We start from the raw sequence: 16,885 nt of genomic DNA on the forward strand, positions 1-16,885 counted from the left end.
AATATTTGTAAGTAAATTGAGAACTCTCAAAACGCCAACTTGTTGTTTAGTCTTTACTTCGAACCATCATTTTGCAATATTGTTGATTCTGCTCGTTTTGATATATTTATATTACGACTAGCTGACCTGGCAAACGTCGTTTTGCCATGTTTATCATTTATAATAAAAATTTAGAGTTGTATGTATTTTTTAATGCTGTTGATACATTTGATAAAAAAATAATAATTGATCTAAAAATTTAAAAAAATATTTTGGAATTACCCTTAACATTTAAGGGGATGTTGTCCGATTCTTAGACATACCCAATATGCACATAAAATTTCATGAGAATCGGTCAAGCCGTTTCGGAGGAGTTTAACCACAAACACCGCGTCACGAGAATTTTATATATAAGATATGAGCAATCGTTACTAAAGCGATCAAGTTATTTCAAATGCTAAAGACTTATTCATAAAATCGTCCCTTCAAGGGCCGTCCGGCTTGCAACGCGTTTTGAATTCACAATGAAGGGAAATTAGAGTAGGTAACCAAGGTTCCAGCTTTTGAAATCAGTACCTATTCAAAGACAAGGTGCCGAGGTCGATAAGACCTTACGTTGCCTTCAATTACATGTGGGCCCTTCTAAACATTACATTTCGACATTGACTTTCGAGTGTAACCCTGTCCCTAATTTCTAACACATGAAACGGTTGCTTCACGTTGATAGAAATCAAAAGTGCATTGTGTGATCGTGAAATCTTTCCGATTTCTTTGTTTTCACTAATGCCGCTGGAAAAGTGTGTCAATGGAAAACGCGAGAGATTCCCGAGAAATCTATGCGCCCGCGTCGGTTCGGTGCCGTTACGCCCCTAACCACTTTCTAAACTTGCTTGCACACTTTACAGTCCAGGAACTAAATGATAGCTAAGTCATGAAAGTTGACGTGCTGACATTTCCTTATAAAGGAGATTGGTTAGTCATAACACAGTCGACAGAACTCTGAGTAAGTCTTTTATACTGATTAGGAATATGTCTTAGAAATTGGATCACGAATTCAATATTGAATTCAGTTTGTTATCTAATATCATTGATTATACGAAATAAGTTATTCGTTTACACCTGCATATATATTGATTTAAAACTAAATTAAACCTTAGAAAGAAATAGAGACGGATTTCCTTAGTTAGCTATTAATTTGTTACCTAGCTAGCAGAATAAGTATATTATATGGTGTTTATGTGTATCTCACAAAACACAAAAATGTTAAGTTATGTGTAGTCTTGCTGTGACAGAATGAAATTTCTGGAATACAGGTTCACCTCGTTGCTTCGTATTTAATTTACTGGTATTTTATTAAACGTCAATCTTATTTTATAATTTTTTGAAATTAAAGGTTAAATGAAGAGTCCTCGATTTAAAAAGGCTATCGCGAAATTTAATTGGATGGTATTCTCAATCATAATTTGAAATTATTGCTTTATAAATAGCATGTTTCAATGAGTTATTTTGACCCGCTTTATGAGTATTGATTTTCAGCTTAATGCATCTTACTTTAGTAGTTTCACGGGTGGTATTCTAGGTTCTTGGTATACAAAATCATATCGTATGCACAAGTTGAAGAAAATTAATCATTATGAATGAATGACGTAATTGTCAAGTTTCTAAAACGGTAGGAATCGATAAATATTTCAGTTTTTTTTATAATCAGGTGTATGTAGAATTTAAGAGAATTCTTGTCATATTTCTGTGGTCGTCTACTAGCTATCAGGAGTGAGAGATTATACAAATACGTAATTAATAAAATTGCAAGTGTCCATGGGTGGCGGTGTCACTTAACATCAGGTGAGTCTACTGCTCGTCTGCCTTCTGTAACATAAAAATAATAATAATAAAATGTTTGATTTTTTATGTATATATCAAGTGAACATTATTTGATGTTTGTTGCAGTGAGTGAAATCGACCAGTACCTGTGGATGGTAGGCGGTTCTGCTGGTGCCCTGGCTCTTACAGGTGTTGCAGCAGCCTCGGCATTCTACCTCACGACACGCCCGAAGCCCGAGAAGCCACTCGTTACATTACACGAACAAAGCTTACTGGAACCAGTAAGTGTTTTATGATGTTTACTTATATTGTAAAAGGTTATTGCACAGATAAAGTATTTAAAACATAAAAAGTGCAACCATATTGACGAACACAATTTTAACTGAGTCTGTCTCCTTTCTTAACAACTGATGATCATTTGACAAAAAGAGACAAAAGAGTAAGTTAGATAGTTAATAAGTATTTTTTTTAATTTTACTAATTTAACCTTTGTGAATAAACACTAATAAATATAACAAGTAATAACTTACATAACTGAATGTTTATGCTTAATTTTTGCTATGTTCGCATTGGCTGTCCAAAAAAGCAATAAACACTGTAAAAACAAAGTTCATTGTATACGCGTTTTTTTCCTACGCTCTTTCTACAAATATTGAGCGTAAACAATAACAAATTCTACTTACAACCTTCGGTACCTCCTGGTACAAAAATACCAGGAAGTTCTGAGACTACATTTATACTTTATACTATAAGCCTCAATTGACACGTTTATATATTTGCAACGTGGTACGAGAGTGACACACAAGTTTTGTGTTTTTTGTGTTTTACGTCACCGTTATAACGTAACGTATATAATAACAATTAACACATTACACACAAATAGGCATAACAATGTAAAATGCCCGATGACGTAAATAGACAGTCTTGCTGAGAGCTTTCTTTTCAGACATCATTGCTCAAAGGAGACTTTTTCGGTTTCATTACCGGATAAAAAATATAGTATAATTAACAATAACAACATTTATACTAACGTGGCTGTTACCATGGTAACCATTATGCATGACATTTGATTGATTTAAGGATAATTTTATCTCTGCCTACTTTTGGGATATTTGTAGTAAGGTGCTGTATTGTTATTCCTATACCGCGGTACATTTTAGAATATGTATGCTATATATATGTAGTATTATATAAATTGGTCTCTGTATTAACAGGTGCGTCTTGTTTCCGACAGCTGTATGTGAACGTATGATTGATGTGTGACATTAATCAAAACCGCTATTTCATATTGAACCTGTAGTATAGGAGTGTAGCTTATGTAATAATGAGGTGCGGAAATTGTTTATTCGATTATTAGATAAACAGATACTTTGCTAATCAGTGTTACTGCACTTTGTCTCTTTCCATCCAATTATATTTACGCAACGATGAAAAGAGATAGGCGAGTACCTCTAGGAAATAGGGAAGTTAGAATTTATATTATTTTTATGTTTTGTTTTGATCGTTTAAAGAAAACTTGTACTTACAATGAATTCGGGATATTTACACTTATAATGAATTCGGGATATTAATTAAATTAATTGCAACTACTTATAAAATTTTACTTTTACACGTAATATTTAATTTAAATTTTGACATTAGACTATGTAGACATTTAGAGCATATCTTTCATCGAAATGAGATTTTTCAAGTAAAATTGTAGAGAGCATTTTAAAAAACGAAACAAGTGTTGAGTAATTTGAATGTTCAGACGAAATTGATAATATAGTTCATGACAGATAAAATATTTTGCGATTGCGATTAATAGGTCTATGATTGATAAGAATTTAAACTAAGCTTATGCACGTGATTAATCGTTTAAATGTTAAATGCGTGAAAAGGTTTCTTATTAAATAGATTCGAAAGTTTTTTGAATTTTTAATACATTTTTATTTTTCATAATTGCCTTAATTGTGACTAATGAACGTTTTAAGTTTCGTACTTCTTGCACTTAGCGTTTTATTCCTCCTTAGGGTTGCACGAAAAAGGCCTGTAAGCAAAAAGGCCGTCGTTAATAATTTGAGCTTCCCGATTTTATTTGTACTTAATCCTATTAAGTGTTGACAATAAATCTTCAAAGACAACTAGGCGTCAGATAAACATTGTGTAACGTTATTAAAAGTAATTTAATCCATTTTCCACATCTAACTCGCTAAGTTCAATGATCGAAATTCCCTAATGACCTAGGCTAAAATATAAGTACTGAAATCTCTCGAATGAATCCTTATAACGGAGTACCAAAGTTCAAGATGTTCAATACAAACACATTTGGCACTGCGCATCTTTGAGCGATATTTTTAACTCATTGTAGCAAGAGCAACTCTGGTGCTCTCATGTCAGTCTCTACAGCTCTGCAGCGATAGTGACACAGAAGTTAAAAAGTAAACATAATTGTGATAACGATTGCGCAACAGTGATGGATATTGGTTTTAGTGACTAAATGTGACCAGTTAAAATGACGTGCTGTTCTTGCTGTGTAGGAGTTGTTCCTGTTCGACCTCCAATTAGTCTTGTGGATCAATCTGATAGCATTAAAGTGAGTACATTATAAAGTATATTTAGGCACCAATGATATACCAATGACGACTTGGAAATAGATGTGCGTGATTCTAGCGTATGGAAACGAACAGATCCGTACTTGTACGTATATATCATTTAAAGATTTACTTTCGTTATGTATATATGTATATATGTACATATATGAGATATCGTTATATATTATAATACGTTTGCAGCGATATCTGTGCCAAAATAACGTTCGTGTTTGTAGGCATATGACGCAAAATCTGCGGTTTAGACTTTAGAGATTAATTCCTGATTTAATCAAATAATGGTCACGTTGACGAGATCAGCGCTAAATCAGATTCAGTTTTTGCGGCCCAACATCTATAAATATGTTAAATTGTTAACAATGAGTTATCAATAAAATGTTTAAAAAGGAAAGTTTAATCGCCTTTTTTTATATAGAACAGGGGCCAAACGGGCAGGAGGCTCATCTGATGTTACCGCCGCCCATGGACACTCTCAATGCCTAAGGGCTCGCGAGTGCGTTGCCGGCCTTTTAAAAATTGGATAAAAAAGGACCATACTAAATTTGTGTCTATCAATTTTAGATTAACAAAAATAAATAGATATTTTTTTTATAAATACTCTCACTTAAAGTTGTTTTATTATTTATCCAAACATAGGTTCATAGACAAGGTAGTAAAAAGTTTATATATAATATACATAAGTAAATTTAATTCAAGAACATTTCTTGTGGTATATATTCTAAGTATAACGTCTATTAAACGTTGCACGCACTTATATATTTCCTATATCAGCTTATTCATCGTGTTTGCTATGTTAATAAATATTGCGTCGATGGAAGTGTTTATTTCAACACCACCGAGTTATGAAGTTCGTAATGGAATTCAGGCAAAGATTTATGTATTCACAATAAACATAAATTTTGTGAAAATGCAAAATAAATCAACGCAAATTATCAATTGATTTACGGCCAACATCGGGACAGGAAATGACACAAGATACTTCCTCTTTTCGTAAACAAAACATTCTTGTTGAGCAAAAAGAAAATCGGTTACTTTGAAAATCTTTATAAGACGCGTATTAAGTCCATCACCACCACATGAAAAAAACTATGCTTTGAGTGCAGGTCGGCAAGAGACTGATTTGGAAAATCTTTTATTAATTTAGGGACTATCAGGCCTATAAGGCGTTGGACAGAAACCAATTGTTCGAAACTAGGCTCTAGAAGTTTCCTTGCTGACCACGACATATGAGCAACCGACTAAAGGAAGGCGGCCTATCATCATACTTACTTATCTTCATACTTACTTATCTTCATACTTGGTATCTTATTCAATACTCTTTAGTACCGTCAAATCAAAATCAATCAGGACCCACGTTATGGTTTTGAGAAAATTTATCTCCAGATTTATTATAATTTAAAGATCCTTCTGTGTCTAAAAAGGTGGCTTTTGGTTCTCGGCACATAATTTATTAAAACAGACACAGATATTCTTTTTCGGTTATTAGGTTCAAAATTTAAAACAATGTTTATTTAATTATTTTATTTATTTACACTTCGTTGCAAAGAAACACAAATAACAGAATACATAAAAATGACAAGTGATGCAACGGGCGGCCTTATCGCTAACAAGCGATCTCTTCCAGGCAACCCTAGTAAGAAAAGAAAACAATAAATAAAAATTATGAGTGCAAGAAGTGCATAACCAGTAGTTATATTAAAAAAATATATTTATGTTAATCTATAGAACCTTAAATAACTAACTAAAAATTTGTTTAAACATAATTATATTCTAGCAGCCGTACTCCTCCGAGTAGTTTAGCGTAAATTTTATTAAGTTCATGTAATCATCCAATTTCAGTTCCAAATCTAACATCGTAGCTAGTAATAATTATTTTACGGTAATTACATATGTTTTAGGTTTTCATAATGAAATTATTATTTTTTTGGCAAACCACTCGGTCACGGGACTACGAGTAACGTGACAAAAATGCTACTACATATTTCTCTTACAATGTCGCTTTAATGAGTCATATATTTGGGGAAATACTTTTGCAAAGCCTTCACATAATTTGAGGGTTTGGGTCTCGGGTCCAGTGGGTATGCGAGCCGGTATGACTTGTATGAATATTGCTATATTTATATTAAATAAAATTGCCTAAGTTTTAAGGTGCCTTATAAGAATATATTTGGTTAACTTCATCCATAGACACCCACTTTTAGTGGGCGCCTTGCCGGCCTTGGCGGGAGGAGTATACTAAAACATTATTAATTATTACTTAAATATAATTTAGAAAACCAACTTCAAATACAACTTAACAATATTTTCGTAAGTTTATTACATACAATTTCCCGCAATGGGTTAATACACAAATTGCCTCCTCCAGAATGTGTTGATTCAACTAGTCTTTAATTTCTTAGACTAATTTCTAATAAAAAAATATTTCGTGCATGACCTTAATAGATATCGATTCTCCCTGGAAGACTGGCAGCTTCACCAACGCAGGTGTAAATGGGCTGCCTCTAATTGCCTTTAATAGCTGACCCAAGAACTTATTTTTCCTCTTTTTTTATATAAAATTGTAGCTTAAACTTTTAATATTTTTGTAGCAGTAGAATCATGGTCAATCTGTGTTTAAACTTAAAAATAAAATAATTTAACATAAGATCATCAAGGTATCACTTATTCCACGTCATTATGTTTACAGATTACCCCAAAGATCGGTAGTGTTCTTAAGGGTTAAGGGTTCACGCTGAACATGCTTAGCACTTAATTTAGCAGCAGAATAAAATGTATATTCAAGAACAGTTTATCTTATTTTTCTAGATGAATTAGCACAATAGTAAACAGCGTTGAAGACGAAAATGAAGCATTATTTTAAATGTAAGCAATAAAAAACTACTCAAAAATACGCACGATTTTATTGATTTATTTTAAAACACTTGAGTGTTTCTGAATTTTATCTCCTACGGATTAAAACACTAAAATTATTGTTTACTACCATGAGCCGCAGAATTCACGAATGTTATGCGGAAACCGCTCTAGCCAACTCTACAATGTCAAGTATTCCTGTAATAGCTTTAGATTATCAATTGAGATGTGTTTTTCTATTTAACGTAATCAGTTTTGTATTGAAACACTTTTTTTAAAATCTCTTATGAAACCTTATTTGGGAAGAGAGATTTATATATAATATATCTATTACTATTCTTGTCGCACATAATATGTTTTAATATTAAAATTATGTTATCAAGTTTTCAAATTTAGTTTTGCGCAATAAAATTTCCGTTTGTATTGAAAGGCTAAGTATATAGTTATTAGCTTAGCATTGCCCTTCGTTCCTAGACATTAAGGGTCTGTTTCACAATGTATGGATAAAGTACCAAATGGCTATGCAACACAAATTATTCGGAAGATATAAGTTCCGAAGGAATTTCGCGCTACCTGACAGTCGTGAAACGCAACAACAGTGTTTATCCTACCAATAAGTAATATATAGCTTATGTGGAACTTATCCGGACATTGTGAATCAGACCCTTAGTCTTCTTAAATGTCTGTATCTGACTAAAATATGTACAGTTCTACTCGACCTTTGACTATATATTTAATAACTGCGAAACTACGAAAAATCTGAATCACGGACGTTAGTATATATATATATCGTTTATTCGTAATAAAAGTAATAAAACTGTTGTTTTAAACATTCTAAGGGATTTTGAGTAGGACGAATCGAGTAGATCTAAATATATTACAGACAGCATGTGTGTTATGTACCGAATTTTGTTATAAATAACTATGCTCGTGTGACCGCACAACTGTCCACACAATATTTTAAAACGATGTCTATTTCCCTACAACCTTGTCTTTGAGACACAAGAATAAATTCTAAAAATATTCGTTTTCGAGAATTAGTGCAGGCTTATTTCTGGCTTCGGTAATAAGACTGCATTATAACTGAAAAGTAATTCCTTTCTATATTTAAATATTCATAATTGCATTAACTATTAGTATTTATAATTAGCACTAGGCGTTGTTAAATCAGCTAGGTAACCCTGGGACTTGAAATATAAATAAGACTTCGGTGCAGGTTTTTTTTTACAATGTAGTTAGCGTCATTTTTACAATCTACGCAGATGAAGCAACAAAAAATATGTCCCTATAAAACATCTTATGAAAACCATAGTACTAAAAAACATAAACTCTCTATTCATTTCTTATTCAAATAAACCTTATAATGGAAATTAATCGTTTCTGTCACACCCCTCTTTTAATAGTGATGGAAAATCGATCACCCGTGTCGCCGGAAGTTCCCGTAGCGGTGTCGCGATACGGTTATCAAAGTTCCTGTTAAAGAACATGTTAAAATGATACTTTAAACAAATCAAGCGTACTTTTGAAATATGCACTCCATATCGATCCTAATTGATTAAACAAAAGCAAAAACAATAACTCGTTTGAATTTGGGCAGTTGATGTAAATTCAACCATTGTAGGGCGTTTTTTTTATATTGACATTCTGAAATGAACCAATTAATATAAGTGTTAATACTAAGGAAGTACTGAATATGTTATATTCTGCATGATTTGGATCTCTTGTTAGTAGTTGATTATACATCTTTAGTATTCATACAGTGTTTTATTAAATGTGTTTATTAAATCACTCTATGAATACTACTACATTGACACATATGTCTAAAAGTTAAGAATATAGAAGATTAATTTCCTCCAAAGTTCGAATTTATTAGTCTTAACGGAACATAATGACACGGTACATTATGTTTCTTGAATATTGTTTATTTTTTTTTAAAACATCGTTATAATTGACTTACTGCTATAGTTGCAATAGTTAATAACGTATATGTTAAAAAACTAAATTTACCTATTAAATTTAACAGGAAATTTCAGTAATCATTAATTTTATATATATTCATCCAATGTAACGTTTGCAAACGCATGTAATAGATATGGATTATGGAAAAAGGGTTTCCGCTTATTAGATGGATTCAGTTCTGAACAATGACCTCTATATGCTTAGCATCACCTAAGGTGACCTGTCAGACATACATTTCATTAATAATAGCCTAATCGCACTTGACTCAAAAATCTTAAGTGGGTTCGAATTCCGCCCGTGCACAATTGTTTCTATGTGCGTGATTAATACGTTTGAAACAACAAAGTCGTCGGCGTGTGTCAGACAAAATTTAAATTTTGTTTTATAAATGTGAGGCTACTTCAGGTAGTTTTTTACATTTTTATCTATCTAGCTATCAGATTGTTATGCCATCTAAACAAAAACAGTATTTATTTATTTGGGAACAAAACAGATACTTGTATACAATATAAATAAGTTAGGATAAAACATAAAATAAACTTAGATATAACTTGAAATAAGATTAGATGTATCCAAAAAAATATGATACACAGCAAAGCAACACAAAATATTTTTTTTTAATACCTATTTTTTGCAAAACTTATTTTTACATAATATATTGTCATACATATTAGAAAGTAGATTTTATAAAATTATCAGTAGATTTCGTTATATGTATGATGTTGTAGACTTAATAAATAAATAAAAAACAAAATATTACAACACAAAATTAAGAAATCCGGACAAAGACAAATATACCTGTAGCTATAATAAAGAAGAACGATACAAGAATTAGGGACATTAACGGTTGTTTTAAATTATTTTTTAATAAAGCAGTAGAGGACTGCGAAAAGGGTCAAAGTCATTGTTGTTTTTGACATTGTCTATATTAATAAAAATAATAATAATAACCTTTATGCAGATACATTTTATATGTAAATTTAAACATATTTCTTTGTATAAAACTTTTTGGCAAAGGCCTCCTCCAAATCCCGCCATTCCTCTCTGCACTGTGTCACTCTCTGCCATGTACCACCTGCTGTTTCTTTAATGTGGTCAATCCACCTTTTCAGTTGTCTCCCTCTTTTGCGTTTGCTGTAACTTGGGCACCAGTTAAGCAGTTTTTTGTTCCACTTTTCTGTACCTCTTGCCATGTGTCTATATTAATAAAACCTTATTAAAGCGCTATAATCCGAACAGCTGTTTGTAATAATATTATTGGGAAGTTTAGCGTTTCCTGTAGTGACCGGAAGTGATTAACATCCTTTAAATTAAGGTTGTTTGTATGTCATATGTAATACTTGAATTAATTTTTATTCAATGAGTTGTATACGGCTTTTTTGATTTCATTTTCAATATTCGATCCCCGGCTGTGCACCAATGGACTTTCTTTCTATGTGTGCATTTAACATTTGCTCGAACGGTGAAGGAAAACATCGTGAGGAAACCGACATGTCTTAGACCCAAAATAAAAAAAAATAGATGGCGTGTGTCAGTCACTAGAGGCTGATCACCTACTTGGCTATTAGATTTAAAAAAATGATCATGAAACAGATTCAAAAATCGGAGGCCAACACCTAAAGAGGTTGTAACGCCACTGATTTATATAAAATAAATAAAATAAAATAAAAAAGCCTTTTTATTTCCTACAAATATAACTTTTTACATTTGCCCATCTCCAAACGCTTACTTATCTAATTAAAATTAATACCATCTTATTTTTATTTATTATTTTTATTTTTATTTATTTATAATTTATATAATTTATTTTAATTAAAATCCAGTCACCAACCCAAAAATATATTGAAAATTCAATCTAATTTGTAATTATTACAGGGTCCAGAATTAGTTCGTGTATCGAAATTCTACAAAGAAGCAAAGAATGGCCGGTTCCTTCGGTATCTTCACGACGATACGCGCACACTGTACGAGACTTTTCGCAGAGGTGTTAAAGAATCAAGTTAGTACCACATTTTCTATTATACTAACTTTCCGCATAATAAATAAAGCGGGAAACCTGGAAAATCAATTTCACCTCATTAGAATTTACTTTAAATTTGTACAAATGTGACCATTTGATTCTTGGGTACTTTTATGTCTACAAAAACGTTAGGGGTTTTTTAGTTGGCTTTATTTAATATAGGTGTGGTTTTGCTATTAATTAGCACTGAATCTTGGCCTAAGTTTTAAGGCTTTAGCGCTAAGTAGAACCGGATGGAGGCCTATGTCCGATGATGGACAAACGTGACGCTGCAAGCATATGATGGTTCCTAAATGTTACAATGTATTTTACCTACTGGTGAAAGTTAAAAAAGAAAACTTCATTGTTCTTAATAATTTTTGGAAAAAACAATTTATTTGTAACCGGATGCATTTCAGTACCAAAACCTTAAATTAAAAAATACATTGAAGTAACTATTTTAAAAAAATTGATTTGGTTAATTTTATTTTTAAAATAAACGAAGTATTGCCCACATGACTGCTTTCATGGCAATAAGGAAGTATAAAAAGACGGACGGTACGGACATACTTGTTCTATACGAACATTGTTTGAATTTATTTAATTATAAACACCTAACGAGCAGTCAGTATCGCGAACAATAAACATGGGGTACTCGACAGACTTTCTAGACTTGATTCATACTAAGTAATAAATAACATGGACATGTAATTACAAACTTACAACTCTCATAGCGTCTGAAGGGCTCTCATTAAAGTTGTTCGCGATAAACAATAATAATAGTCTTTTATCATTCTTGAAGTTGTTTACATGTAACACTTGAAAGTGATTGTTAAATGTGATATTGATGATAAGGAAATGTAAATGAATGTATAATTAATTTACCTTCCCTGTAAAACTTAGTTCAAGAGTTCGATCGAATTATCTATGTAAAAATTTAATATCAATGTGTTTTTTTTTGCAAAGTTTTCATCACACGCGCGCATATTTTGTTTTACATATTATTTAGCCTTGCCTTTTTCCTCACTTGACGGAAAAGTTCCGGCCTAATAGCCCTCAGTTTTAAAATAAATACGTTGACGTCAACCTTAATCTCTCAACCTTTGCAAAATATTTTATACAAATTCCTAGAAGATTAGGACGCGCAGCTGTTATGGATACAAAGTTTTGTCTTCCGAGTAATAATGAAACTATTTCTTGAATTGTATAGCTTAAGCCTATTGTGTACTTTGACACTAGTATTAGAGCTGTATATGTTCGATATGTAAATATGATAGAACTGAGTTACACTGCATTAAGTTTTGACGAATTTTACTCAAAGTTTTTTGTGAAGTTAAATTTTTTATCATGGCAATTTACATGTATTAAGTATCGTATGAAGGAAATTAATAGGAAGAAACTCTGATGTATTCGATTGCATGACCTCAGGTACGCATCTTAAAAGTCAAGAACTCAATCACAGAACTCATGCACATGAGCCTACATTTGTAAAGAGTTTTTGGGATGAGTGTTTTTAGCGTTCAACTCTTTTCTGAGGTTGTGCGCTTGAATTGATGTCTTCTATGTGAGCATTTTAACACTTTTTGTACGATGAAGGAACTACATGAGGAAACCCTCGGTGGAATGCCTTAGACCCAAAGTCACTGATCTACTTGCTCATTAGAAAAAAAACAAAAGAATAACGAAAAAGATACAGAAATCTGAATCTAAGAGCTATTGTTGTAACGTCGTTTTTTTTTAAATTTTTTTTCTTTTGTATATTTTTTCTTCAGATAATGGCAACTGTCTCGGTTGGCGCGACGGACCAAATAAGCCGTACGTGTGGCAGACATACAATGAGACCCTTCTGCGAGCTAAAAACTTTGGATCGGGCCTCTTATGCCAAGGCGTTGCCCCGGGCCAAACCACCTTTGTCGGTGAGTACTGTTGGGTAGGGTACATAATTTACACACGCAAGTACACATTATATTTTATTTTAAAAGTATTTTGCTATACTTCATAGCTTGTAAGCTATATAGATATATAGTATATAGTATAGCTTACAAACTGAAGCGTCTGCCCTTTGTTCTTTGACTATTAAAATAGTATTAAATAACTTGAGATATTTCTTTTTACTAATCTACATAATACACCAACCTACCTTTGAAGTAAAGAAACTCAGCTATGCGTACCGAAATCAAGCTATCAAACCGTCAGTCATCAGTATAATTTTTATAATAATATACGTAGCATGTGTATAATAATGTATAATGTTTCCAGGTATTTACGCCCAAAATTGTCCAGAGTGGATCATGACGGAGCAAGCTGCGTACTGCTATTCGATGGTTATAGTGCCGTTATATGACACGCTAGGAGCCAACGCTTGTGCCTTTATTATTAATCAAAGTTAGTACCCCTAAAGTTCAGAGTTTTAATTCTAAATTCCAGTTGGTTGTTCTAGATAAGTCCAGGATTTGTGTATAGAAAAAAACGAGACAATAAAAACTTTTTATCCACCCTTTTCTCTTTAGTTACAGTAATTTAGGATTTGTGATTAACACAGATGATTATCCGGATAACTTGTGTTCGATTCCCTGAGGAATAATTATTGTTTTACTTTGGGAGTTTTCATTTCCGTAGCTTTTATCGGTCGATTTGCATACAAAACAAGTCGGGTTTCATTGTGAGGCCTTTAAATAAATATACGAGATTATTATGAATGTTTGTGTCATATTTTTATTATAAAAATAATTAAAATACACTTAAGCAATATTGATTGCATGATTTGAATCCGATAAACAAAGATCTTCTCCTAAATAAAAGAGAAATTAAATGATGAATTAATTTTTCCAGCTGAAATGTCCCTGGTGGTGTGTGAAGACGACAAAAAAGCTAATTTACTACTGGATGAAGCACCCAGGTGCCTTCGCAAATTAATCACTATAAGGGAAGTGTCGCCCTCTACACACCAAAGGGCAAGAAGTCGAGGTGTGGAGATCCTAAAGTTCAGCGATGTTGAAATACAAGGAGCGCAGAAAGATCATCCCTGCATTGTAAGTAAATCGTGATTATACTTTCTCTCGTCGATACAACCATAGTTTGTATGTGGCTTTCGCAACTAGGTCGTAACTAGTTAGAGCCTTTTCGAGGCGAGGCGTTAATGGATTCCAGATGAAAATTCTATGGAGCTTACTGTAGCTCTCTTTCTTTCCTAATTTCGACTGTATTCTCTCTTTCTTTCATAATTGCAACTTTATTCTAAAGCAATACGCACAGACTCGTAGACGTATCAAACTCGGAGAATAATTTTATTACAGACCAGAAATACAAGATAAGTTGAAATACACAATTATTAGTTTGATAGATAAATAATATTAGAAATTTTTTTAGCCGCCCCAGCCAGAGAATCTATGTACGATCTGTTACACATCTGGCACCACCGGCATGCCAAAGGGTGTTATGCTAAGCCATGAGAATGTTGTGGCATCCATGTGCAGTGTCACAATGCAGCTTGGTGAACATAGGCCCACGAAACACGATGTGATGATTTCGTTCCTGCCACTCGCACATATGCTCGAGCGATGTTGTGAGGTAAGATTTATTAGTTTTATTGCGTTAAATGAAACGATATTAGTTTTACTCATAAGCTTGGAGAAACCCAGTGAATTTTTGTTGGTAATTTTGTTTTAATAATAAATTTAATCAGCCAAGCTAACTTCACGTAGTGTCACGCTGACAGCTATTGTGAAGCAAGTATGGGTTATGTAAGGAATCATAATGATAGCACTTTTTTAACAGATACCTAAAAAGTATTGTTTAAAAAAGAAATACTAGGTATATCAAATATAGATTATTAAAAAGATAGATTTTTTAATGAGACAATGTCGTCGTTGTACAATGTTTTTTATAACAAATCATTTTATCTAAGAACGTTTACAAAAGTAACAGATAACCTATATAATTATCTCTGTTTCTTGTAATGATTTCGTTTAGTTTTTTGTATTAATTGTATTTTTTACCTAGTTGTAGCCATTACGACACCAAAGTTTTAAAAGTCTTCGTACTTTTAGTTGTATATATTCAGCAATAATAAACAGAAAATAGTTTATAGTCATTCTTGTCATAGTGATTCATATATGTACTAGCAAGATCGACATCATTAATTGCATATACCTACAGGCCTTCACATCAATCATTCCATTGAAGCGAGACTTGCACGGACGACAGTTAAATTGTTTCATTGACATTGCACAATTTCATAATGTAAGAAGCCATGCTGAGATCCAAATTATCTGCAATTTTGACGTTGACTGATGGAGTAAAGTTTCCTGTTCTCTACTTATCCGCCTACTCTATGGCCGGTTTACTCATTTTACGGGCAATTAAACGTTTGAAACATCAAACAGTTTTACAGTTGTAATAAATTCGTTCGATACATTTCGATCTATATTTAAAAATGTCTAAGGATATTTTAATGAGGAATTCTGTTTTGCGAACTTGCGAACTGAGAAATCGACTCCCAGTAGAGGTCTTCCAGAAGATACGACTTCCAACTATTCAAAGTGCATTACTGGCCTTTGTCCGCTAAGCTACAGATCCTATAGTGTAAAATTCTATCAAGGTTTATAAAACACACACTATTTATTTATACTTGATTATGTAGAAACTTATTTTTATTTCAGAACGCTCTGTACATGGTAGGAGGGGCAGTAGGTTTCTATAGCGGTGACATAAGAAGATTAGCAGATGACTTGAGCGCACTTAAACCCACCATGATGCCTGCTGTACCCAGGCTCCTCAATAGACTCTACGATAAGGCACAGAGTGAAATAGCCAGTTCTAAAATCAAAAAACTTCTCTTTAATATGGCACTTTCCGCAAAAGAGTCTGAACTAAAGAGGTATGTTTTTCAAAATTATAGATAACATTCTTGGATAGTGACAGTATCAAAGTCAAAGTTGAAATAACTTTATTCATATAGGTAAACACGTATACTTATGAACTACGATTTCCCAAGTCGAGGGCGTAGAGTGGGCAAGAAACATTCCGCCACAGTTTTTTATCGCCAAGTTTTGAGTCATACAATTTGTTTGAACTGGAGCAAATCAATCCCAAGGATTAGGATCATTTAAAATATATCGTCATATTTATAAAAAGCTTTATTGAATAATTTATATACCTACGTATTACGTATAGAAATTTAATTTGTAATTATTCAAAAGTTTATTCTTTTATTAAATCATAGACTCGTATTTCAGAAAAGGGTATAAAAAAAGATTCAAATTTCTAACGATTTATTTTAAACTTAAGTAACAGGCATTTAGGTTTTAAATTGTATTGCTTATTATAAGTTAGTTTGTTTCTTAATCCTTCTAGTTTTGGAAAAAAATACCAGGTTCATATAAAGAGTAGTACAAAAGCTATTAAAATCCAAATTTAATACCTTGAACATACTCCTTATATGATTCTAAAAAGTAAATCATTTTACAGAGGAATAATTCGATCAGACTCAGTGTGGGACAAGTTGGTGTTCCGCAAAGTACGTGAAGGTATGGGTGGGCGTCTCCGCATCATGGTGGTGGGTTCTGCGCCACTAGCCGGAAACGTGCTTACGTTCGCAAGATGCGCGCTCGGATGTCTGGTAAATAACGTTTTTCTTGATAAAATTGTACCAAGTTAAAAAACTATACCGGGATTCTTCATGTCT

At 32.6% G+C, this 16,885-nt stretch overlaps 1 protein-coding gene across 5 annotated transcripts in view; it reads left to right on the forward strand.

The window, feature by feature from the left end:
- LOC110996661 (long-chain-fatty-acid--CoA ligase 5) overlaps nucleotides 1-16,885 on the forward strand; it is a 43,641-nt gene that overhangs the window by 21,331 nt on the left and 5,425 nt on the right. For 4 of the 5 annotated variants that reach the window (XM_022264459.2, XM_022264458.2, XM_022264457.2 and 1 more), the window contains 8 exons: nucleotides 1,927-2,081; nucleotides 11,076-11,199; nucleotides 12,972-13,115; nucleotides 13,459-13,584; nucleotides 14,032-14,231; nucleotides 14,569-14,769; nucleotides 15,861-16,078; nucleotides 16,669-16,819. In XM_022264459.2, the coding sequence (XP_022120151.1) occupies nucleotides 1,927-2,081; nucleotides 11,076-11,199; nucleotides 12,972-13,115; nucleotides 13,459-13,584; nucleotides 14,032-14,231; nucleotides 14,569-14,769; nucleotides 15,861-16,078; nucleotides 16,669-16,819 (1,319 nt within the window). Of the gene's footprint in view, nucleotides 1-1,926; nucleotides 2,082-4,140; nucleotides 4,376-11,075; nucleotides 11,200-12,971; nucleotides 13,116-13,458; nucleotides 13,585-14,031; nucleotides 14,232-14,568; nucleotides 14,770-15,860; nucleotides 16,079-16,668; nucleotides 16,820-16,885 lie in introns of those variants that run through there. The other variant, XM_022264460.2, reaches the window with a different exon arrangement.

Source organism: Pieris rapae, chromosome 21 (assembly GCF_905147795.1).
Source record: "Pieris rapae chromosome 21, ilPieRapa1.1, whole genome shotgun sequence".
Classification (NCBI taxonomy): Eukaryota; Metazoa; Arthropoda; class Insecta; order Lepidoptera; family Pieridae; genus Pieris; species Pieris rapae.